Source organism: Truncatella angustata, assembly GCF_020726525.1.
Source record: "Truncatella angustata strain MPI-SDFR-AT-0073 chromosome Unknown BKA67scaffold_5, whole genome shotgun sequence".
Lineage (NCBI taxonomy): Eukaryota > Fungi > Ascomycota > Sordariomycetes > Amphisphaeriales > Sporocadaceae > Truncatella > Truncatella angustata.
In genome coordinates, this window is record NW_025763385.1 from 3,661,857 (window position 1) to 3,679,059 (window position 17,203).

General features: G+C 49.3%; 7 protein-coding genes across 7 annotated transcripts; 5 read left to right on the forward strand and 2 right to left on the reverse strand.

Annotated features, from left to right (window-relative positions):
• Window positions 1–6: 6 nt before the first annotated feature.
• Window positions 7–871, reverse strand: BKA67DRAFT_593351 (transcription initiation factor IID, 18kD subunit-domain-containing protein; the record flags this gene model as incomplete). Its single annotated transcript, XM_046104939.1, has 2 exons — window positions 7–299; window positions 331–871. The coding sequence occupies 2 exons, from the start codon at window positions 869–871 to the stop codon at window positions 7–9; spliced, it is 834 nt and encodes a 277-aa protein (XP_045957925.1).
• Window positions 872–2,510: 1,639 nt separating this feature from the next.
• Window positions 2,511–2,987, forward strand: BKA67DRAFT_660211 (ankyrin repeat-containing domain protein; the record flags this gene model as incomplete). The annotated part of the gene is made up of 1 exon (XM_046107581.1): window positions 2,511–2,987. One exon carries the CDS (start codon window positions 2,511–2,513, stop codon window positions 2,985–2,987), a length of 477 nt encoding a protein of 158 aa, XP_045957926.1.
• Window positions 2,988–6,550: 3,563 nt separating this feature from the next.
• Window positions 6,551–8,063, forward strand: BKA67DRAFT_327361 (uncharacterized protein). The gene has a single exon (XM_046096216.1). The coding sequence runs from the start codon at window positions 6,838–6,840 to the stop codon at window positions 7,801–7,803; it is 966 nt and encodes a 321-aa protein (XP_045957927.1). The 5' UTR covers window positions 6,551–6,837; the 3' UTR covers window positions 7,804–8,063.
• Window positions 8,064–10,243: 2,180 nt separating this feature from the next.
• BKA67DRAFT_570760 (uncharacterized protein) lies at window positions 10,244–12,233 on the forward strand. Its single transcript, XM_046103177.1, has 3 exons — window positions 10,244–10,812; window positions 10,864–10,895; window positions 10,942–12,233. Exons 1-3 carry the CDS (start codon window positions 10,737–10,739, stop codon window positions 12,181–12,183), a joined length of 1,350 nt encoding a protein of 449 aa, XP_045957928.1. The 5' UTR covers window positions 10,244–10,736; the 3' UTR covers window positions 12,184–12,233.
• Window positions 12,233–13,020, forward strand: BKA67DRAFT_570762 (uncharacterized protein). Its single transcript, XM_046103178.1, has one exon. It carries the CDS (start codon window positions 12,444–12,446, stop codon window positions 12,981–12,983), a length of 540 nt encoding a protein of 179 aa, XP_045957929.1. The 5' UTR covers window positions 12,233–12,443; the 3' UTR covers window positions 12,984–13,020.
• A 1,102-nt stretch (window positions 13,021–14,122) lies between these two features.
• Window positions 14,123–15,244, forward strand: BKA67DRAFT_518681 (uncharacterized protein; the record flags this gene model as incomplete). Its single annotated transcript, XM_046098029.1, has 1 exon — window positions 14,123–15,244. The coding sequence occupies one exon, from the start codon at window positions 14,123–14,125 to the stop codon at window positions 15,242–15,244; it is 1,122 nt and encodes a 373-aa protein (XP_045957930.1).
• Window positions 15,245–15,659: 415 nt separating this feature from the next.
• On the reverse strand, window positions 15,660–16,393 carry BKA67DRAFT_518629 (uncharacterized protein; the record flags this gene model as incomplete). Its single annotated transcript, XM_046098025.1, has 2 exons — window positions 15,660–16,270; window positions 16,318–16,393. Coding segments are annotated over 2 exons (687 nt in total), but the record flags the coding sequence as incomplete, so codon positions are not given.
• Between the last annotated feature and the right edge of the window lie 810 nt (window positions 16,394–17,203).

The following is a 17,203-nucleotide window of genomic DNA, read 5'->3' on the forward strand; positions in this document are numbered from 1 at the left end:
ACAGATCTAGAAGAGTTTCAGACGAGTTTTCTGCTGCATCCTCGTGCCGTTGAGCATAGCGCGGCTCTTCTTCGTCCTTGTCTGCAGCCGACGGAACGCCTCTTGAACGTGCCTGGTCTCAACAGGCGTTTTGCCCTCACTAGGCTGGCTAAACAAACCACCAGGAGCTAGCTTCCTCTTCTTGGAGTTGCTCTCCCCGCCAGGCCGCTCTTTCCACAGGTCCTCCTGCACTTTGATCTTTAGCGCTTCTTCCGTGAGGGTTTGCACCATCTCGAATGTCAGAAAACCGAGGATATCCACTATATCGTCCGAAGGTTTGCTGTCCGTTACGATGCCTTTTTGTCCGCTCGTCCGCCTTACGTAGTCGCTGCAGGGTGATGGAGTTGAGCTCGTCTTCCTCCTCATCCTCTTCCTCTTCGCGTTCTGGCACCTCTTGAGTGTAGAAACTGCTCGGCTCCCAGGGGAGCTTGACCTTGGCCTTCTTGTTCTTTTTGGCAGCCTCCTCAACCGGACCGGCGCCGGGTATGCCGCCGCTAGGGCCCGCGTCGTCGACGCCCAGCTCAACATCGCCTCCCTTTTCGTCGGAGTCTCGCACATTCTTGCGCACATCTTTCCAACTTAGAAAGGTGCGCAGGCGCGAGACCTTGAGCCCGTCGTCGCGGATCTGAAAGATCAGGTCGTTTATGGTGATTGAACGTGCCCCGCGGCGGGCGGCGAGCTCCGTACAGTTGCGCAGCATCTCGATGACTTGTTGCCGCACAATTTCCTCAATCATGGCGGTTACTTCGACGGAAGGCTCGCCTGTTTCACCAGAGACATACATCATCTGCTGAATCTCCTGCCGGTATTTAGACTGCTTATTATCTGCCATCACGGGCAATCGATTAACTATGCTCTGCTTGATATTATGGCATTGTATTGCTTCGCCGCCAAAGATGTTGTCAACGTACAGACCGTTTGGATTACTTTCGCATGCGTTGAGGGCGCTTTATGGGTGGGGCTAGTGGGTCTGTGTGGATTTTGCTCCTGGATCGTGACATCCTATGCCTGAAGCAAGGTAGTTACCATGCCACCAGTCTGTAGGCACGCTGAACTCCATCCAGCTGTAGGGTCGCGCCTGAGCTGTCGCCTTAGCGCGTCGTGCCATAATCATTAGATTTTGAAGGCGTGTTGGTGTAGACAAAGACATGATGAAAGCACGTCTGCTCAGTCGAAGGAAAACATGTTGCATAAAAGTGATGCTATTTATGTTTTTACTGCTTCGAACAACCTACTTTAGTGACAAGTTACTAGCAGACTGATTGTTTTACTATTCTTGGCACTATGCCTACTCATGGCTCATTTCTTGAGCCAGTGCTGGTAGCGGTGGCCAATCTTAATTTTGATAGACGCAATTGCGGCAAGTACGGCGGCATACGCAGCTGGTACCCCCCTCATCTCGCAATCTGATAGAAGCAATATGCTCATTCTATCTGGCATTCTTTAGCAAACGCAGACGGTCATGGATGGCAAACCTCTATTCCCGGACGACTTTAAACCCCTAGATCAATCAAACGCCGTAATGACAAAGAAAGAATACGATAATCATGATCGCGCTGAACCAGAAAGCGGGGCTCGAGAGACTCGGGCTCCACACGCCTGCTCGACAGCAACACTTACTTGCAGTGGCCCGTATGGCGCAGTGGGTAAGTGCGCCTGGCAGTCCTCTCGTTGTTGCGTTGGGCGACGAGAGCAAGTGGGCTCGAATCCCGCAACGGTCCCCTTAACCTGGCTCGTGCCAGTCGTCAACAGGCACATGACAGTGAGATGGGCTCTATCGCAGAGCCCGATGACCAAAGAGTCTTCCTCACATATCCAATTCTGGCGGGGTTTTCCACCACGGTGGAAGCAACATCACCTGCTTTCACCTTCATCAATTCGAAGGACATCGAACGGCTACTGGGACGATGTTCAAACCGGAGGACTGCGGACTGATGGGTCGGATAGCAATGGACGGGGATGTTTTCCGACGGAATCAAGGTTGGATATTGACTCATTCATCTGGCAGCGCCAACATGGTACCGCAACAGCGTGGATCTGCACATGAGCGGCTCTGGCATGTACATAGTTTCACTGACACCTCCACAACCCTGCGATGTATGGCTCTGGGAGGCGTGGTTTGCCCTAATAAGAGACGTTCCCCACGTTAAATACAATCAATCAATCAATCACATACTTGCAGGGCGCTGAGGATCACGGGCGCTACACCAATAGCGAAAAGAATAGGTCCGAAGAACCGAGCGAAGTACCCATAGTGATACTCTACTTGCTGGAAGTGTGATTTTTGAAGCAGTACGGAAAGTCGGATTCCGCCGTAGGCATAATGTCCTGAGACGTCACTGATTTTGATATTGGTAAAGCTAGAGGTGAAGTTGCAGAATGTTTCTAGGTGATGTTATCTGGGACTAAACAAAGGATAGGATCCTATGCGATGCGAAATTCCGACTCATACTAGATAGACATCAGTGAACATGGCAGCACAAAACGGACACCTAGATGTCGTCAAGTTCTTATTCGAAAAGAAAGCAGACATCATGGTTGCAAGCAAGGACGGATGGACACCAGTCCATAGTGCAGGGTTAGGAGGTCATTTAGATATTGTGAAGTTCTTATTCGAAAACAAAGCGGACATCACGGTCGCGAACGATAACGGGGCGACACAGTTCTATTCTGCTTCAACCCACGGACACATGCAACTCGTTAAGCTGCTTCTCGCGAAGGCTGCCGACCTGACTACCGTGGACAATGACGGATGGAGTCCGCTTAATACTGCTTCACCCAACGGCCGTATCCAGTTAGTTGAGCTATATGTTAACAAGGGCGCCAACGGGACAGTTGCCCATGGGTACATGCGATATCAACGCCCGCGACGTCAATGGTCTACTGCCCTTTATCGAGAAGGGTGCGGATGCTTCGATATCCGATCTATACGGTGCTACATATATTAACATAGCAACCAAAGAGGGATATCATGATGTAGTAAAAAAGCTGCTCCATCATCGCTCTGAATGGAACATGCCCGATATCTCTGGGTCAGATGCTCTCCAGTGTGCTAGCCTTGGAGGACATACCCATATAGAGCTTTCTTGCTCTCCATTAGGACTACTATCCCGGATGATATCTAAGGATTCAACGCTTTGTTCGGGGAATAAATGATACATCGCAATGCCTTCATTATCTAAGTTCAAAACGACGTAAATATACAAAACTGCCCCTTATATACTCAAGGATTGTACACAAAATGCACAGCCGACTAAGGATTTGCCGCAGTCGTGAAGGAGTTGTCCCGAGGATCCCTCCATATGGTTCTTTTTCACAGCAGCGCAACGCCGAAAGTATACCGCTCGGTGTTGTCACGTCACAGATCACCACTGCCTGCTTCAGCCTTTGAAGGCACAGCAGTTTGTCATGCATGGAATGGTTGAGCAACAAACAGGCGAACTGAAGTATGAGTAAGTGAAATAAAATCATGGTAGAGGGTTGAGAGGCACAGGATCAGCATGCTATAGGTGCCTCATTCCCAGTAAATCAATGTTTCTTGCTACTGATACATGTAGCGCTTTAGCTCTCAGAGTATTTGATCAGTAACAAGGGGAATATATGTTCTACTCGGGCGCTTACAAACATCTGCTAAGGTGGAAGTTGATCTTCTCATATGTCGCGTCACATCAACGGTCTCGGATGAGATGATGCCAAGTATGTAGGAGTATTAGTACAGCTATATAACTCAGCGCCTAACGATAGTGTGTACGAAGATCTTTTACAGTTGCAGTACATCACTCACCAGCAAAATGAACGAAGGGCATAAGAGGATAAGTAACACAGTCAACTATGGAACGGAGCAACTCAGAAGAGTGCTATACTCCAGGCGGAGACGTTGAATGCCCGTCTCCGCCAGAAAATACTTGTATAAATCCGCAAGTTGGGCACAGTCTTTCAATATTCAATAAAAGAGGGTTACTTCCAATAGCCATCGAAGCGTTGCAACTATGGCCATAACATTTATCCCATACCAAACAGCTGCTGCCCATATCACGTTCCTGATCGAGGCAGTTTTGAGTTTATGGAGTTGTTTCAACACATACTCAAACCGGCCACGTCGAGTCGAACAGCCACCATGGACTATGCGTGTTATGTATTGGCGCATATACGTGGTACTTGTCTTTTCAGTCTCTTTCCTGGGCATTTCCACTGCGTCCGTCTTTGTCATCCTTTCGTGGATTCGAGGTGAAGCATGGATAAGTTATCTGTTACATACTATTCCTTTGTGGAGTATGCTTCAAGAAGTGAGTATGTTGCCACCGATCTCGGTGAGAGCCCGCTGACTTGAGAAAAGACCTTGGTTGTGGCTGGGAGTTACAGTATGGACCAGAGATCATTTGCGCCTCTACCATTAGGGGTTGTATTTGTAACATCAGTCCTATCCTTCATTGCTGCAGTGGGCCTGGAGACTCTCCTCATTCCTTGGCACCGTGTCCTTTATCAATTGTCCACATCTCTCTTCCGTCTCTGGATGGCATGGGAATGGTTACGAATAGCATGGGATAGCTTACAAAATAGAACGCCGATGTTCACCCACTGCATCCTCCGTATTGCCGCTTTCGGAGTCAATATGGTGGCTTTGTCGGCTCAAACGACAAGTGAACAGCTCTTGGTGAGTGAACTTCTTTCCAGAAACTGGATCTCCTAACGTCACTTCAGATCATTTCTGTCACCTTTGCTTTGTACGATCTCGCAAATCCTATCCTTAGTAGAAGTGGTCGGTTTGTGCGACAGCTTTACCAGAGAAGGACGATAGGTAGTCGATCCATGTCACCGAGCTTCGCCATGGTATGACCAACACGACTGTGAACAGGCGTACACCACAAAAAGTACTCCGAAGCTGTCAACTGTCTCCAAAACTGCGATTCATTCATGGAAACTGCTATCATGTCCTGATGAGCATCGTCTCTTGCCACTCGCGTTGGTCGGACTCAAGCCCTCTGACTCATGGTCTCTGCGCCTTCGCTTCGCAAAAATAGAGCTCTCGTCAAACCCTAAATGTAACATGTTAATTCTTCTATTGTCCCTGTGACAGCTGGTTGTTTTCCTCTGCTTGCCAGAGACAATATGGCTTCTTCTCCGTCTTCTCGGAGGAGCCGGATGATAGAGCAGCGTTTTTATCGTCCATTTGTGCAACTGTTGATATATGGATGGCTGGATCGGCGAAGGGCATCTTGGCTGATAACGGATCAGACCTTACGGTCGCTGTGCTGCCTTCGCTTGTGCGGATGCTTGCATTCATCCGATAGGCCTAATCCAGGAGCGAGTGGTGACGAGAACGACTATTATCAGAGTTCCTGCTTGCTAATGCGTTACTCATGCTGCGCAATACGTACGGCCGCCTGATTTTCTACTCATGACCGGCTCATAAGATACACCCTACTCAACCGAAAAGCTCAGGAATCTTAACAACCAGGCCTACAAACACCAGCACGACAAGTCAAACTTCTGAGAAAAAACGAGGTTCAGCCGAGGTCACCTGCTTAGACTACTGATTGTATAGCATCAATTGCAGCGCAACCGTGGCCACAACTTACTGTCGAAGCACATCAAGCCACACAAGAGCGAGCTCGAGCAAAATCGGGTCTTCATGGATATAATGGAAGCACTGAAGACATTCGTGTCGAGACAAAGATGGTTGCCAAGTCAACGAGAAAGCTCGACTCATTGCCAAGCTTTATAATAACATATTATTTTATTCAAAGTGGGAACTGGACACGTCCATGTCAGCAAGTGCAGGATTAAGAAAGACTTGCTGGCCACTCTTCGAGTGCTGTTCGATGACTGCCTGTAACTTCGCGGCCCATTCCTGCAGCTTTTGGTCAAACAGCTCAAGCTTGAGCATTCACGACTTGAGGATACCTACCCATGATCCCAGATAGAGCAGGTATGCGCTAATCTGGGAGAAGGATATTGGGTACAATTGATTCAGAAAAGTATTGCCGGTATATCGTCCCACTTGTCCGGGATTTCGTAAGTCCGTACGTGGACTTATGGTTCCAACACGATAACGCTTCATCACATACTGTACAGCATTTTATACGCAATATGCTTTTCTCGAGATGATGATTATGGTCGTAAAATGGCCGCCGAATAGCCAAACCTTCATCCAATCGAGAATGTATGGCATTGGGTGAAGAGCTGGATCGAATGACAATACGAAAGCCAGTCTCTGAACGCAGTACATCTCCGGGCAGCTAAAACGGCAGCTTGGAGAGCTGTACCAGAAGGATGTCTGGAAACTCTGGCACGGTCGATGCCCGGCCGGCTACAAGAGGTTACCCGTACTGAAGGTGAAAGATTGAAATGCTAGAAGTAGATGTACTTATAGTCCTTAGATTACTGTACGTGACTGGATGTAGCTGTACATCTCCGCAGAATAGGTCAGTGCTCTACTGCCCTTTCCAAGGCACAGTTCAGTTCAGGTGCCGCTGATGGGGTCCCAGAGCCTGTGCATGGCCGGCCGCGGCTTTCCCGCCAGACTAATCTTAATTGCCTCGATGCCACGCAGCTCCCTATGTACTTTGCTTTCTTCGCATATGTGAGGTACACGCAAGCAATCTACGAGGATCTGAATGTCAAAGAGGCATGCATTTTATGTTTTACACCCAAGACGAGAGACTTTTGAGGGAGTCTGATCCTCTCGCTGCTTTTCTTCTCAAAAGGCATAATTTCTCATTACGCACGGAACAGTTCGACTGGCAGCCGACGGTGCGAAATCATCACTACTTGGCACCGGAACTGGGATAATACACCATGCTAGAAGACGTGGTCCTGCTTACACAGTTACCCTCGGACGCCTGGTTCGAGGGCTTCGCTCAGCGGCCAAACGGTCAGCTTCTCATCACAAGACTAGACCAGCCGGAGCTGTACACATTGGATGCGGAGGACCAGGACGCAGAGCCGCAGCTGCTGCACACATTCAACGATGCCAATTCGGCAATTAACCTGTGCCCAATAAAGGGGAAGAGCGATGAGTACGTCGTAATTACCGGCATGCTGGACCTGGCCACCGTTCATTTCTCAGATCACGTTGCATGGCACGTAACACTGGAGGATGGGCAGGATCCGAAGGTCCAGAGAATAGCCCAACTGAATGCTGCAGCGGCAATCGGGTTGGTTGCGGCGTCGGAGCGCGTGTTGTTGATCGCGGATTCACTTCGAGGGGCTATCCTGCGGTTTGACATTTTAAGCGGCGACACATCGGTACTAGTAGAAGAGGATGCGCTACGTCCTGTTGACGAGAGTCCCTATGGAATCAATCGGTTGCGACTAATTGACGATTTTCTCTGGTTCACGAACAACGGAGCCGGCACTTTGAATCGGTTCCCTCTCAGATACACGGAAGGCCAGATTGAGATGGCAGGGCCGATCGAGGTCATTTCAGATGACATACCTCATTGTGATGGACTGGCCGTTAGCCAGGATACAGAAACTGCGTATACCGCAAGCTACATGGACGGGTTGCTGTGGAAACTAGACATCGACTCAGGGAGCGGGAAGTCGGAGCGGAGCACCATTTTGGAGAACCTCGTGAGCCCGACAGCGGTGGAGATGATGGACAGCCACGGAAAGCAGAAAATATTTGTCGTGTGTAGCGGCGAGATCGAGGTCGGCTGGGTCAACTCGACTGACAAGACGTCATGGAGCGAGTTCCGGGACCTATCCCTGAACGCGCAAGTTTCGGTCACTGTAACAACAGAGGTGGTGGAAGATGCGTGACGGAGTCTTCTGACTACATATGATTCACAGCGAATCTGCCCATGTTACTAGCCCTTATTTAGTTCTACGATCAAACCGTCTCATTTGTCTTGTTACGTGATCTAAGCTTCTGGCCCATGTCTACAGAAAGTTCCGACCGCAGCGCTCTTCGGTGTATTTCCTCGTCGAGCATCATGCGATCTCGGCAACATTGCCGCAAACTGCAAAGAATATCCATGGATAGTTCGGCCGATGCAAAATGCCAACTGCCGAGAGCATTTTGCGCAAATGTGATCTCCCCTTGCCCCCCCCCCCCCCTTTTGACCAACAAAACTCACGTTGTTACAAGTTTCCACTAATAAGCACCTATCGCCCCACGGTCCCATCTCGCTGTTGCTGGGTCCCCTGCTGTTGGCGAGGACAACGCGTCGTCGACCCTTGTTTAGTCGACCGCACATACAGCGGAAACGTCTCATGTGGCATCCACATACAGTACAAAGCGACATTTGTGAAGAACTTTAATCCTTCACCGAAAGTTAGTCCCCCGAGCAGTGCTTCCATGGGTCAATTTAGAATTCGTCACACGTGCAGGCCCAGAAATCATCATAACCACCTAAGCCTGGCGGCCCCGCAAGCTGCATTGTGCGTTAGCTCAAAGTTCCAAAATTAGCTGTTCTAGAATCAAATTCGGCTCCACAAAAGCGGAAGCCAATAACGTTGTTCAGCGTAGTGCAGTGGTCAGTTGGGGGACATATGTAACGGTACTTGCGGGTATAAAGCGAGTCGGGCCGTTTGCCAGAAAGGTACAAAATCGGACCATGTTAATTGTCTCCTGTAACCAGACCCGCGACACCCGCCTTTTACTGTAACAAAGACATCTCTAACATACTCGGTCGTGCTCATTCTTGGACCATTGATAACATGCATCCATAGTGGTGTGTATTGAATTTGACCTATTCAGAAACAGAAATGGCGATAACGCAAAGGCGGTTCTGGGGTGGCTCAATTCGCGGATCGCTCCAAAATGATTTTCCATGATACCGAATTTCAATACTGTAGCGCCGTGGCGGATCTCAATCAGGATCCGAATAAGAATCAGAATTAGACCCGAAAGCCGTATTCATTTCTGCTACCAATCCGCCGGACGTAATCCACTTCCCCAAGACCATAAATGAAGCTTCAACAGCATTGAGTACTGAACATGTTTTCATGTTTTATTGGAGCTTCGAAGAGGTACTTTTTCAAGCGAGATCCAGATATGCTGGAAGACGCTTGTGGACGTTAATCCCCGTCCGGGTTAGGCTGACTCGGTGAACAAGCACAAGGGCCCATAAACAGTTTTCGGAACAGTCAATTCTATCACCTGGATGCATGAACCGTTTCCGTTGCTGGTCATGAACTGGCGTCTTCGCTCGCCATAGGTCTGCCTCTGATTTGTGTCGGGTGTCGAACAGATGTATGCCATTTTCAGTCGCATATGGATTGTCGCTATTTCCACTTCGACCTAATCAGATATAGCGTTGATCACTGCTCCCTTCTGTACGTACCGTAAATGGACTTGCTCGAAAGTGGTCATTGACGAAAGCACGATTCGGGTTACTCATCTTGAGGCACTGCCCTCGCCCGGGCTTGCTGTTGCTGCACAACTCGTCCAAAAGAGTAGCGACTACCATTTCTGCGTGATGAAGCTGACTAGATGCATGTGATTACAGTCCCTAGCGAAATCAGTCTCTTAGAGTTTCGGGTCCACTTTAGTGGAGCACAAGCTGACCTAAGTACGCTAGGACACTGATTACGCCCGGGTCATTCCCCTAGGACACAAAAACGCTTCTCATGTTCCCGTCTTGACTCCGAATCAAGCCCATACTGAAAGACAAGTCCCCTTCGTCTTAAACCATTCTTCGCCCATGACATCCCTGTATAATACTGTTAGTCTTTATAAAATAAATCGAGAACGGTTCCTAACGGAGGGAAGTGGATTTGAGTAGCCAATGAATGGCTAAACTTTCACCGCTGGTGGGTGCTGCGGGCAAGAAAAGGAAGAATTCCCCTTATGACCATGCGGTATGTAGGTTCAGTACTAGGGCAAACCATTGATCCTTCAACTGTGGTTCAATATCAGCCGTGTTGTCCCCATTATCGTAAGCGACCGCGGTGCCCAATTACGCTCCGTTCCTCACATTGCGTCTCGTGATGTCTTTATTTGATGTACTGTATGCATCAGAGTCTATCTCTTGCTGCATTCACTGTTCACTTTTGCAATCGCCAGACCTCTGGGACGTTCTCTCGTGATAGCGCCTCGACTCCACTAAGAAACCCACTTTGACAATGAAGAGCAGCAATGATTTTGAAAGCTATGCGCTCCTACTGTACCGCTCTAGCGTCGGGAATGCGGGATTACGGAATTGTACTCCACTTCCAACAAAAGAGGCCTAAACTAAAAGGTGTAACAGAGTAGCCACCACAAGGCAAACCTTTCCCGTTCGAACAGCACGTGAATCTTGCTTCATAACTATGTAGCCAACACAAACTGTCATGACACACGTACAGCGGACGAAAGTTCCACTAGTATTTCACCTGCCACAAAATGACGGACCCGAAGAAGCTGAGAGATCGCAAGACAAATAGCTGCATTTCGTGTGTCCAGCAAAAGTAAGGCACGTCTAGAGAGCACCGCATGGGCAGGAGACTGAATAAGCCACAGGAGACAATGCAACCGAGAACATCCATGCCAGCAATGCATCAAGCGTGACAAGCCGCGTGAGTGCGTATACCAACCTCACCGGCCTGTCCTAATCTCGAGGTCTCGGGACAAGCCGGGCTTTCAGAATTATCTTAGTCAGCTCGAGCAGCAACCCTATAGCCCCGAAAAACAATTGGGCTCGCCAAATGCACCCAACATTTACCAAGAGGATGGCGCGGAGCTGGAACATTACGTACGGCACCTAGTTTCTATGTCAGTTACGGATGGAGAGGACATAGTTGAGCTCATCCTCCCAAAGCTTCTTCAAACGGGAGACTTGGTTACTAGTAAGGAACCCACTCCTGTCTTAGTCATGTCTTACTCCTAACATAGTATAGGCATTCTTTTTGAAAGAAGTATTGTTCAAGAAGTATGATGTTTTTCAACCTTGCCAGCACAGCTGCTGATTTTCGAAGTGGAACAGTCTCCGCAAAGATCCAAGGGCAATGCCTCCATCCGTGGCCTTCTCCTTCCTGACTCTGGTTTATGGCTCGGTTGCCTTGACGGCACTGTACTGCATCCTTCTCGAGGAGTCGCTGCCAGGGAATATGGGTCCGGCGGAAATAATACTCAACATTTGCTTAACGAATTGCCTCCAGTGTTGGCAACACAGTGATCCTGACAGGCCCGGACAATACAAAGTGGAGGCCGCCATTGTTCGGCTCGCTGTCACGGTATATCATCAATCAGATCTGCAGCGAGCGTACACGGCCCTTGGACATGCCATTGCATTAGCCGAGTCCTCTGGCTATAGGGAATCCGATGTTTTACATCCTTCGGATTTCAAAGGTGAACTGCGCAGACGGGCTTGGTTGCTTCTGGAGAACTTCGACTATCGTATCTGTTCGTCCTTCGGAAGGTTACAAAGAATCAGCCATAAGCAGCGCAAGCTTGAGCTGCGAAATCTCTCAGAGACGAGCTTTGATGCCTATTCGACCGAACTTCCCTTACAACGACGACTTGATCAGCTTACACGAGTCCTGCCGCTCATTCTGATAAGCGCTATCCGGAATGTATCAGCCAAAATTACACTAGATATTTTCGGTAGAGACGATATCACGTCCAAAGACATTCAAGACTTTGACCAAGAGCTGGATGCAGTGTATCAACGGGTTCCTAAAACTATCACAGGTGACCCTGTAAAGGTTCTCCAGCTGCAGTATACAATAGCGATTATTTATCACGCAGCTAAAATAGTTCTGCATCGATGGTCTGTTCTAGACGAGAATATGGACAGGTCAGATCCATATGCCAATCACTCCAGAGGGCAATGTATTGGGTCAGCCGTGGAAATCATGAAGATACAAAAATCCCTGCTGGATAATCGTCGCTCGCACCACAACCGCTGGGAGCTCGACCCGCTTACCATGTACGACTTCCTCTTTGCGGGAATAATTTTGTGCCTAGAGTTGTCGTACCTGATACGCCCTCAGCGCCTATTTCACCGCGATGTACTCAGACCAGAGATTTTTACCAGAACGGTTCTTCATCAATTGCTTAGTTACTCTTTAGAATTCTGGGGAGAGTCACGCAGCTACGGAATTCCCCTAGATAGAGTCCGAATCTGCGCGATATTCACTCGATGTGTGAAGGAAGTTGAGAGTCACGCAGAACAGACTGGCCACCATGCGGATCCATATTTCAACAGAACTGGTTGAAATGGCCTCATGACCCTTGAAGGCAGGTTTGCCTTGTCGACACCTGGTGTAAAACCGCATCTCAGCATAAATAATTATGTTATCCAGTCGTCCCTGGGGATCCTCGAGTCTCTCGAGAGATGATTAGGCAGGAGGTGGCAATGTTAAGCCCTCAATTCATCCAGGGCTCAGATCGTGTGGGGTGTTCCTCATAATTGTCCGCCAAGGCGAGGTCGAATGTTCGAATGCGGCAAGCTCATCAATAAAACGAACAAGGACGGATGTCGCTTCTTGGTGCTGCAGGGCCATACGGAACCGTCTGGTCGTTCGCGTTCTCGCACGACGAGAGGGTGCAGATCTGGGACGCCGTAACGGGCGCCGAGCGGCAGGTGCTACAGACTGGCTTCGTGTATGACCTTCACTTCGACCTTGGTGGGAAACAACTTCTCACAGATAAAGGAGCATTTTCCATTGCGCCGCTCGAGAAGGATATGCCTGATCAAGATTATAGTGATGTTCTGCATAACCATGCAACGCGCGATGCGCTAGTATCAGCTCGGCAACCAGAAAGTTATGGTATAAGTCAAGACTCACGTTGGATTATGTTTGGCGAGAAAAGTGTTTTGTGGTTACCTCCTGAGTACCGTTCCGGCAGGTCAGCCATATCTGGCGACACCATTGTTATTGGTTGCCAGAATGGGAAAGTTTTGATCATGTGCTTTAAACAATCACTCTATTTCTTTGCGAGGGAGGGTCCTAGGGTTTCGCCACTGTTTATCTTCTATAGACACCAATTGCGAAATTCTTCTGGCATTTTCTAGGATGATCCTTCTATAGATAAAGATTATATCATATGTAATAATTCTCGTAGCATGCTTCTTGCCACTGTAGGTATAGTGACGCCATGTAGTGAGGACCTGAGAATCACCCCGACCGTCTTCGACTTCTTTTGCATGGCTATGCCCTAAGTTGGTACTCTAGATAACAAATCATAATCCACTTAAACAGTATTCGCCTCGACGCGTCGCAGGTGGTGTTATAGTCAACTCAGATCCTACTAGAGTGGATCCAAAATTGAAGACTTTTGCACTGCGGAGGAGTTACCCAACTTTAGTATATGTACTGTAAGCAGGTTCAGAATTGACGCTGTGGCGTGTAAGCTTGGTGGGGTACAAAAGAGTGGACACAAATTGGAGGATGTGAGAGAATAGATTAGGTGACTGATTTCGCTAGGGACTTGTACAATGTCCGTTGACCTATTTTAGGCCTACTCATAGTAAAGTCTGCAGTTAGAACGCCCGCCGGCGGGATACACAGTGCTTCAAGCATAATTACTGTGCGGGAGCCAAAATAGACCCACTGGGGAAATCTTTAAGTGTTGAACCCGGACGCTGAACCTGAACTTTATGTATGCAATCGTCTTCAGGTGTGCTCCATTCTTGGGCTGTCGATAGCATGCGTTCTATTGTGGCCGTGCTCTGATTTTTGATGGTGGCGCAAATGCGGTTTTGGGATGCGTCATTTCGCAAACCGCTCTGAGTCACTATCGGTCGCGTTACAGGAATTAGCGCAATCTTTCTACCGTGCCAGCAACAACAGGCCGAAGGAATTGGACTTGCTCAAAATTGTCATTGGTGAAAGCAAAATCGGTATGTCGACTCTCAGGGAACGCCACCGACTGGCACGATCTTGCTTTACATTGTTGATTCCAAAACCAGGCTCAAACTAGCAGTCCGAAATAATGGCGACCAACCTAGAAGCAGTTTCCCATCTAAAGAACGAAACGAATCAAACGAACGCAGCCGCATGCAATCACAACGATTATGATCGGCGAGAGCGCAAATATTGTGTCCATTGAACGGCTCAGCCCACGTACTGGAAACCTCATTTCAGTTGTATACAAAGGAAAGGCGAAGAAGATACGGACGAAAATAGGAAACCGATGTCTGCGTCTTCCGCTATGCTGCTGTTACCCACCGAAGACATAATCTATCTCGCATCGGAACGCTTCACGCCCAAACCTCTGATCGCGGATATCATCCGGACGCGCTACTGCATTCCGGGGTCCATTTTCCTGGTTGAAGCGGTCGATGTTTTCGAAGCCTCAAAGATAAAGAGACGGCGCGGTGTACGGCTATTGCTAGGAGACGGCGAACTGTGCATTCAGGCCCTGCTCGGAGGTGAGATGCACAGATATGTCGATCGTGGCGACGTTACCATTGGATCTTATGTGAAGCTGGAGAGCTTCGATCTGGCGCGCATCGAGCGCGAAGACTCCGTTAATGGGGAGGACAACAGTGCAAAAGATGCTGGCACATCCAGGATCGTTTATTTGATAGTGGAAGATTTGATCCACGTCGGCTGGAATAACAGGCTACTTGCTATGCTTGAAGCCGCAAACCCAAAGCATGAACCGACGAAGGCTATAGAATCAACAGACGATGACCTTGAGAAGCCCGAGAATCGAACTGAGCCAAGCGGAACAGCCAAAGATCTTTCCTGTCCAGATGCAGCCTTTCTGGAGGAAGTTGCAGATGCAGAGGACGACTTCGAGGTCATGAATATTCCCGAGCAGAAAATGACCCAAAAGAGAGAAGAGATCGCAGCACAGCAAGAGTCGCCGTCGGACTATGCTGTCCCTCCGAACACCCAGCGCCTGCCGTGGTCTACTGTCGATCCACGGAAGCCCCTCAAACTCACACCACTCCGCTCAATACCCAATTTGCCCTATAAGCAGAACTGGTCAACCAACGTCTTGGCGGTCGTTGCATCGATATCTGAACTTCAGCCCTCAACGCTGCCACCAGGCAATCAACGAGTTGCTCGGCTGGCTGATCCGTCCACACCAAAGCAGGTGCACTTGACCATCTTTCTCGATCCTTCCGAGTTCACACCGTCAGTTGGCAGCGTTGTTTTGTTGCTAGGGGTAAAAAACCATAGATTCGATGGGGGAAGCCTGAAGAAGTACGCTAGTGATTGGCCTGGCCATGGTGGTAGATGGTGGTTTGAGAACCCTACCCAATTCACTTGGTGTGATGTACGAGGATTAACGGCATGGTGGAGGCATATTCACCTCAAATAAAACATTTCAATCGCCGCGATCTAGATCTCTTTGTTGATTTGGTTAGCCGCCTTTGATCGCACGCATTCAATTTCGTAGCATATGATTGAGTGCGAAGGCTTTCTAAAACTGAGGCACGTAAACCAAGGTTTTATTCGTCAACCAAAACGAAGGACTAAATCCGTTTCCCCGGTGGTGGTATGCAGAGGAAAGGTTTCATAATCATACATCTGGGATACTTAAAGTGCCGCGGCCATTCAGGTCTGATTGCATATCAAAGATGATAAGCTTCTCTACATCTATACCAACAAGCCAGACTTGGCTGTGTAGTGGATGCCAGTCATATGCACCCATGCATGGGCCGTACCATAAAGGATATCCCATCAATGGTTCTTAGTGCAGCGAAAGCCCAACAAGGAGCAGCATACTAAGCGCACTATAATGTACATAAATGGTGTGTTTGTACTATAAGAAGATAGATGTGGAGTTTGACGGTATCGCGAACGTAACGGCCGGTAGACCGACAGCAGAAATTTAGCGCGGTGCAACGATACACAGACTGCCATCTTGTCGTAAGGTAGTCCTCGAAGTCCCTCGCTGTCTTTGCGATGTAGCTGAAGTTCTCAGACTTCAGCTTCACGTTCATCCACTTGCGCTCCTCGCTGGCCTCGGCCTGTTGCACTGTCAGATTGGCATTGCGCAATGCTTTTTTTCTGTCGTACTGGCCCAGAGCAACGGCGGTCTGGAACGCGTTTTTGATCTGTCGGGCATTCCACGTCTTCCCGGTCTTTTCGTGGGTCTTGTAATGCTTCGTCGCAAATGCCAGCAGCGCATTATGGTTAAAGACAATTTCCAACTTCGAGGTAGCGTTCTCGCGCTCGATCCGTGTGAGCATGTTAGTCCATATCTTTCGGGTCTCTTCGAGCCCGATGCGTGGATATTGAAGCGAAACATGAATGCGAGACTTGAAGGTTTCGCCAATAACCCCAACCCGATTCGTGGTGAGAAACAGGATGCCCGAATAATACTCCAGCTGCCGTAGAAACACTAGACAGGTCAGCCTCGATACCAGGTACGGAACGCGAATAGCTAACCAGAAACCAGTGCATTACGACTGACATCACCCCAGTCTCTTCGAGTAAGAAAGACATCAGCTTCGTCAAGAAGTAGTCGCTCACAGATGCACTCAAAGGTCAGGACGCCGCCGTTTCCACCCTCGCGTCTCTCGCCCTCGACAAGCAGATCCTGCTCGTCCAGGCCGCAGCCAAAGCCGGTGTGCAGCGCTTCATTCCATCAGAGTTCGGCTCCAACACAGTAAACGCCAAGACCTCGCAGCTCCACGTGTTCAAGGACAAGATCGCCATCCAAGATGCGCTGAAGAAGGAGGCCGATGCAGGCCGCCTGACCTATCCCTCGTCATCAACGGCGGCTTTTTCGACTGGGGCATGAAGGTCGGCTGGATCGCGAACCCCAAGGGCCGCAGAATCGTGATTCACGACGACGGCAACCGCCGCTTCAGCGCCACCACCCTGTCCACCGTCGGCCAGGCCATCGCTAGCGTCCTCAAACACCCCGAGGAGACCAAGAACCGGGCCGTATACGTTCAGTCCGCGGCGCCGACGCTCAAGCAGCTCGCAGAGATCGGCGAGCGGGCTACCGGCGACAAGTGGCAGCTGATCCAGGCTTCTATCGATGAGCAGCTCAAGGAGGCCTGGGCGTCGCTCACGAGTGACAAGCCCGATCCCAATGTCTTTGTTATGAAGTTTATCAATGAGTCCAACTGGGGTGAGGGCTACGGAAACCGCTTCGAGAAGAATGACAATGAGCTGCTGGGTATTAAGGAGTTGAGCAACTCGGATATCGAGTCGCTGATTAAGAGCTTGGCTTAGAAATGTCAAATGCTTGGTGGACAGCTCAGCCATCATTCATGATCCCTACCATAGTTGATTACCAAAAGAAATACATACCATCTCATCAAAA

Coding starts and splice junctions, on each gene's coding strand:
- BKA67DRAFT_327361 (XM_046096216.1), top strand. CDS start 6,838: ATGCTAGAAGACGTGGTCCTGCTTACACAGTTACCCTCGGACGCCTGG.
- BKA67DRAFT_570760 (XM_046103177.1), top strand. CDS start 10,737: ATGTCAGTTACGGATGGAGAGGACATAGTTGAGCTCATCCTCCCAAAG. Junction 10,813..10,863: donor AACGGGAGACTTGGTTACTA/GTAAGGAACCCA, acceptor AACATAGTATAG/GCATTCTTTTTGAAAGAAGT. Junction 10,896..10,941: donor AAAGAAGTATTGTTCAAGAA/GTATGATGTTTT, acceptor TGATTTTCGAAG/TGGAACAGTCTCCGCAAAGA.
- BKA67DRAFT_570762 (XM_046103178.1), top strand. CDS start 12,444: ATGTCGCTTCTTGGTGCTGCAGGGCCATACGGAACCGTCTGGTCGTTC.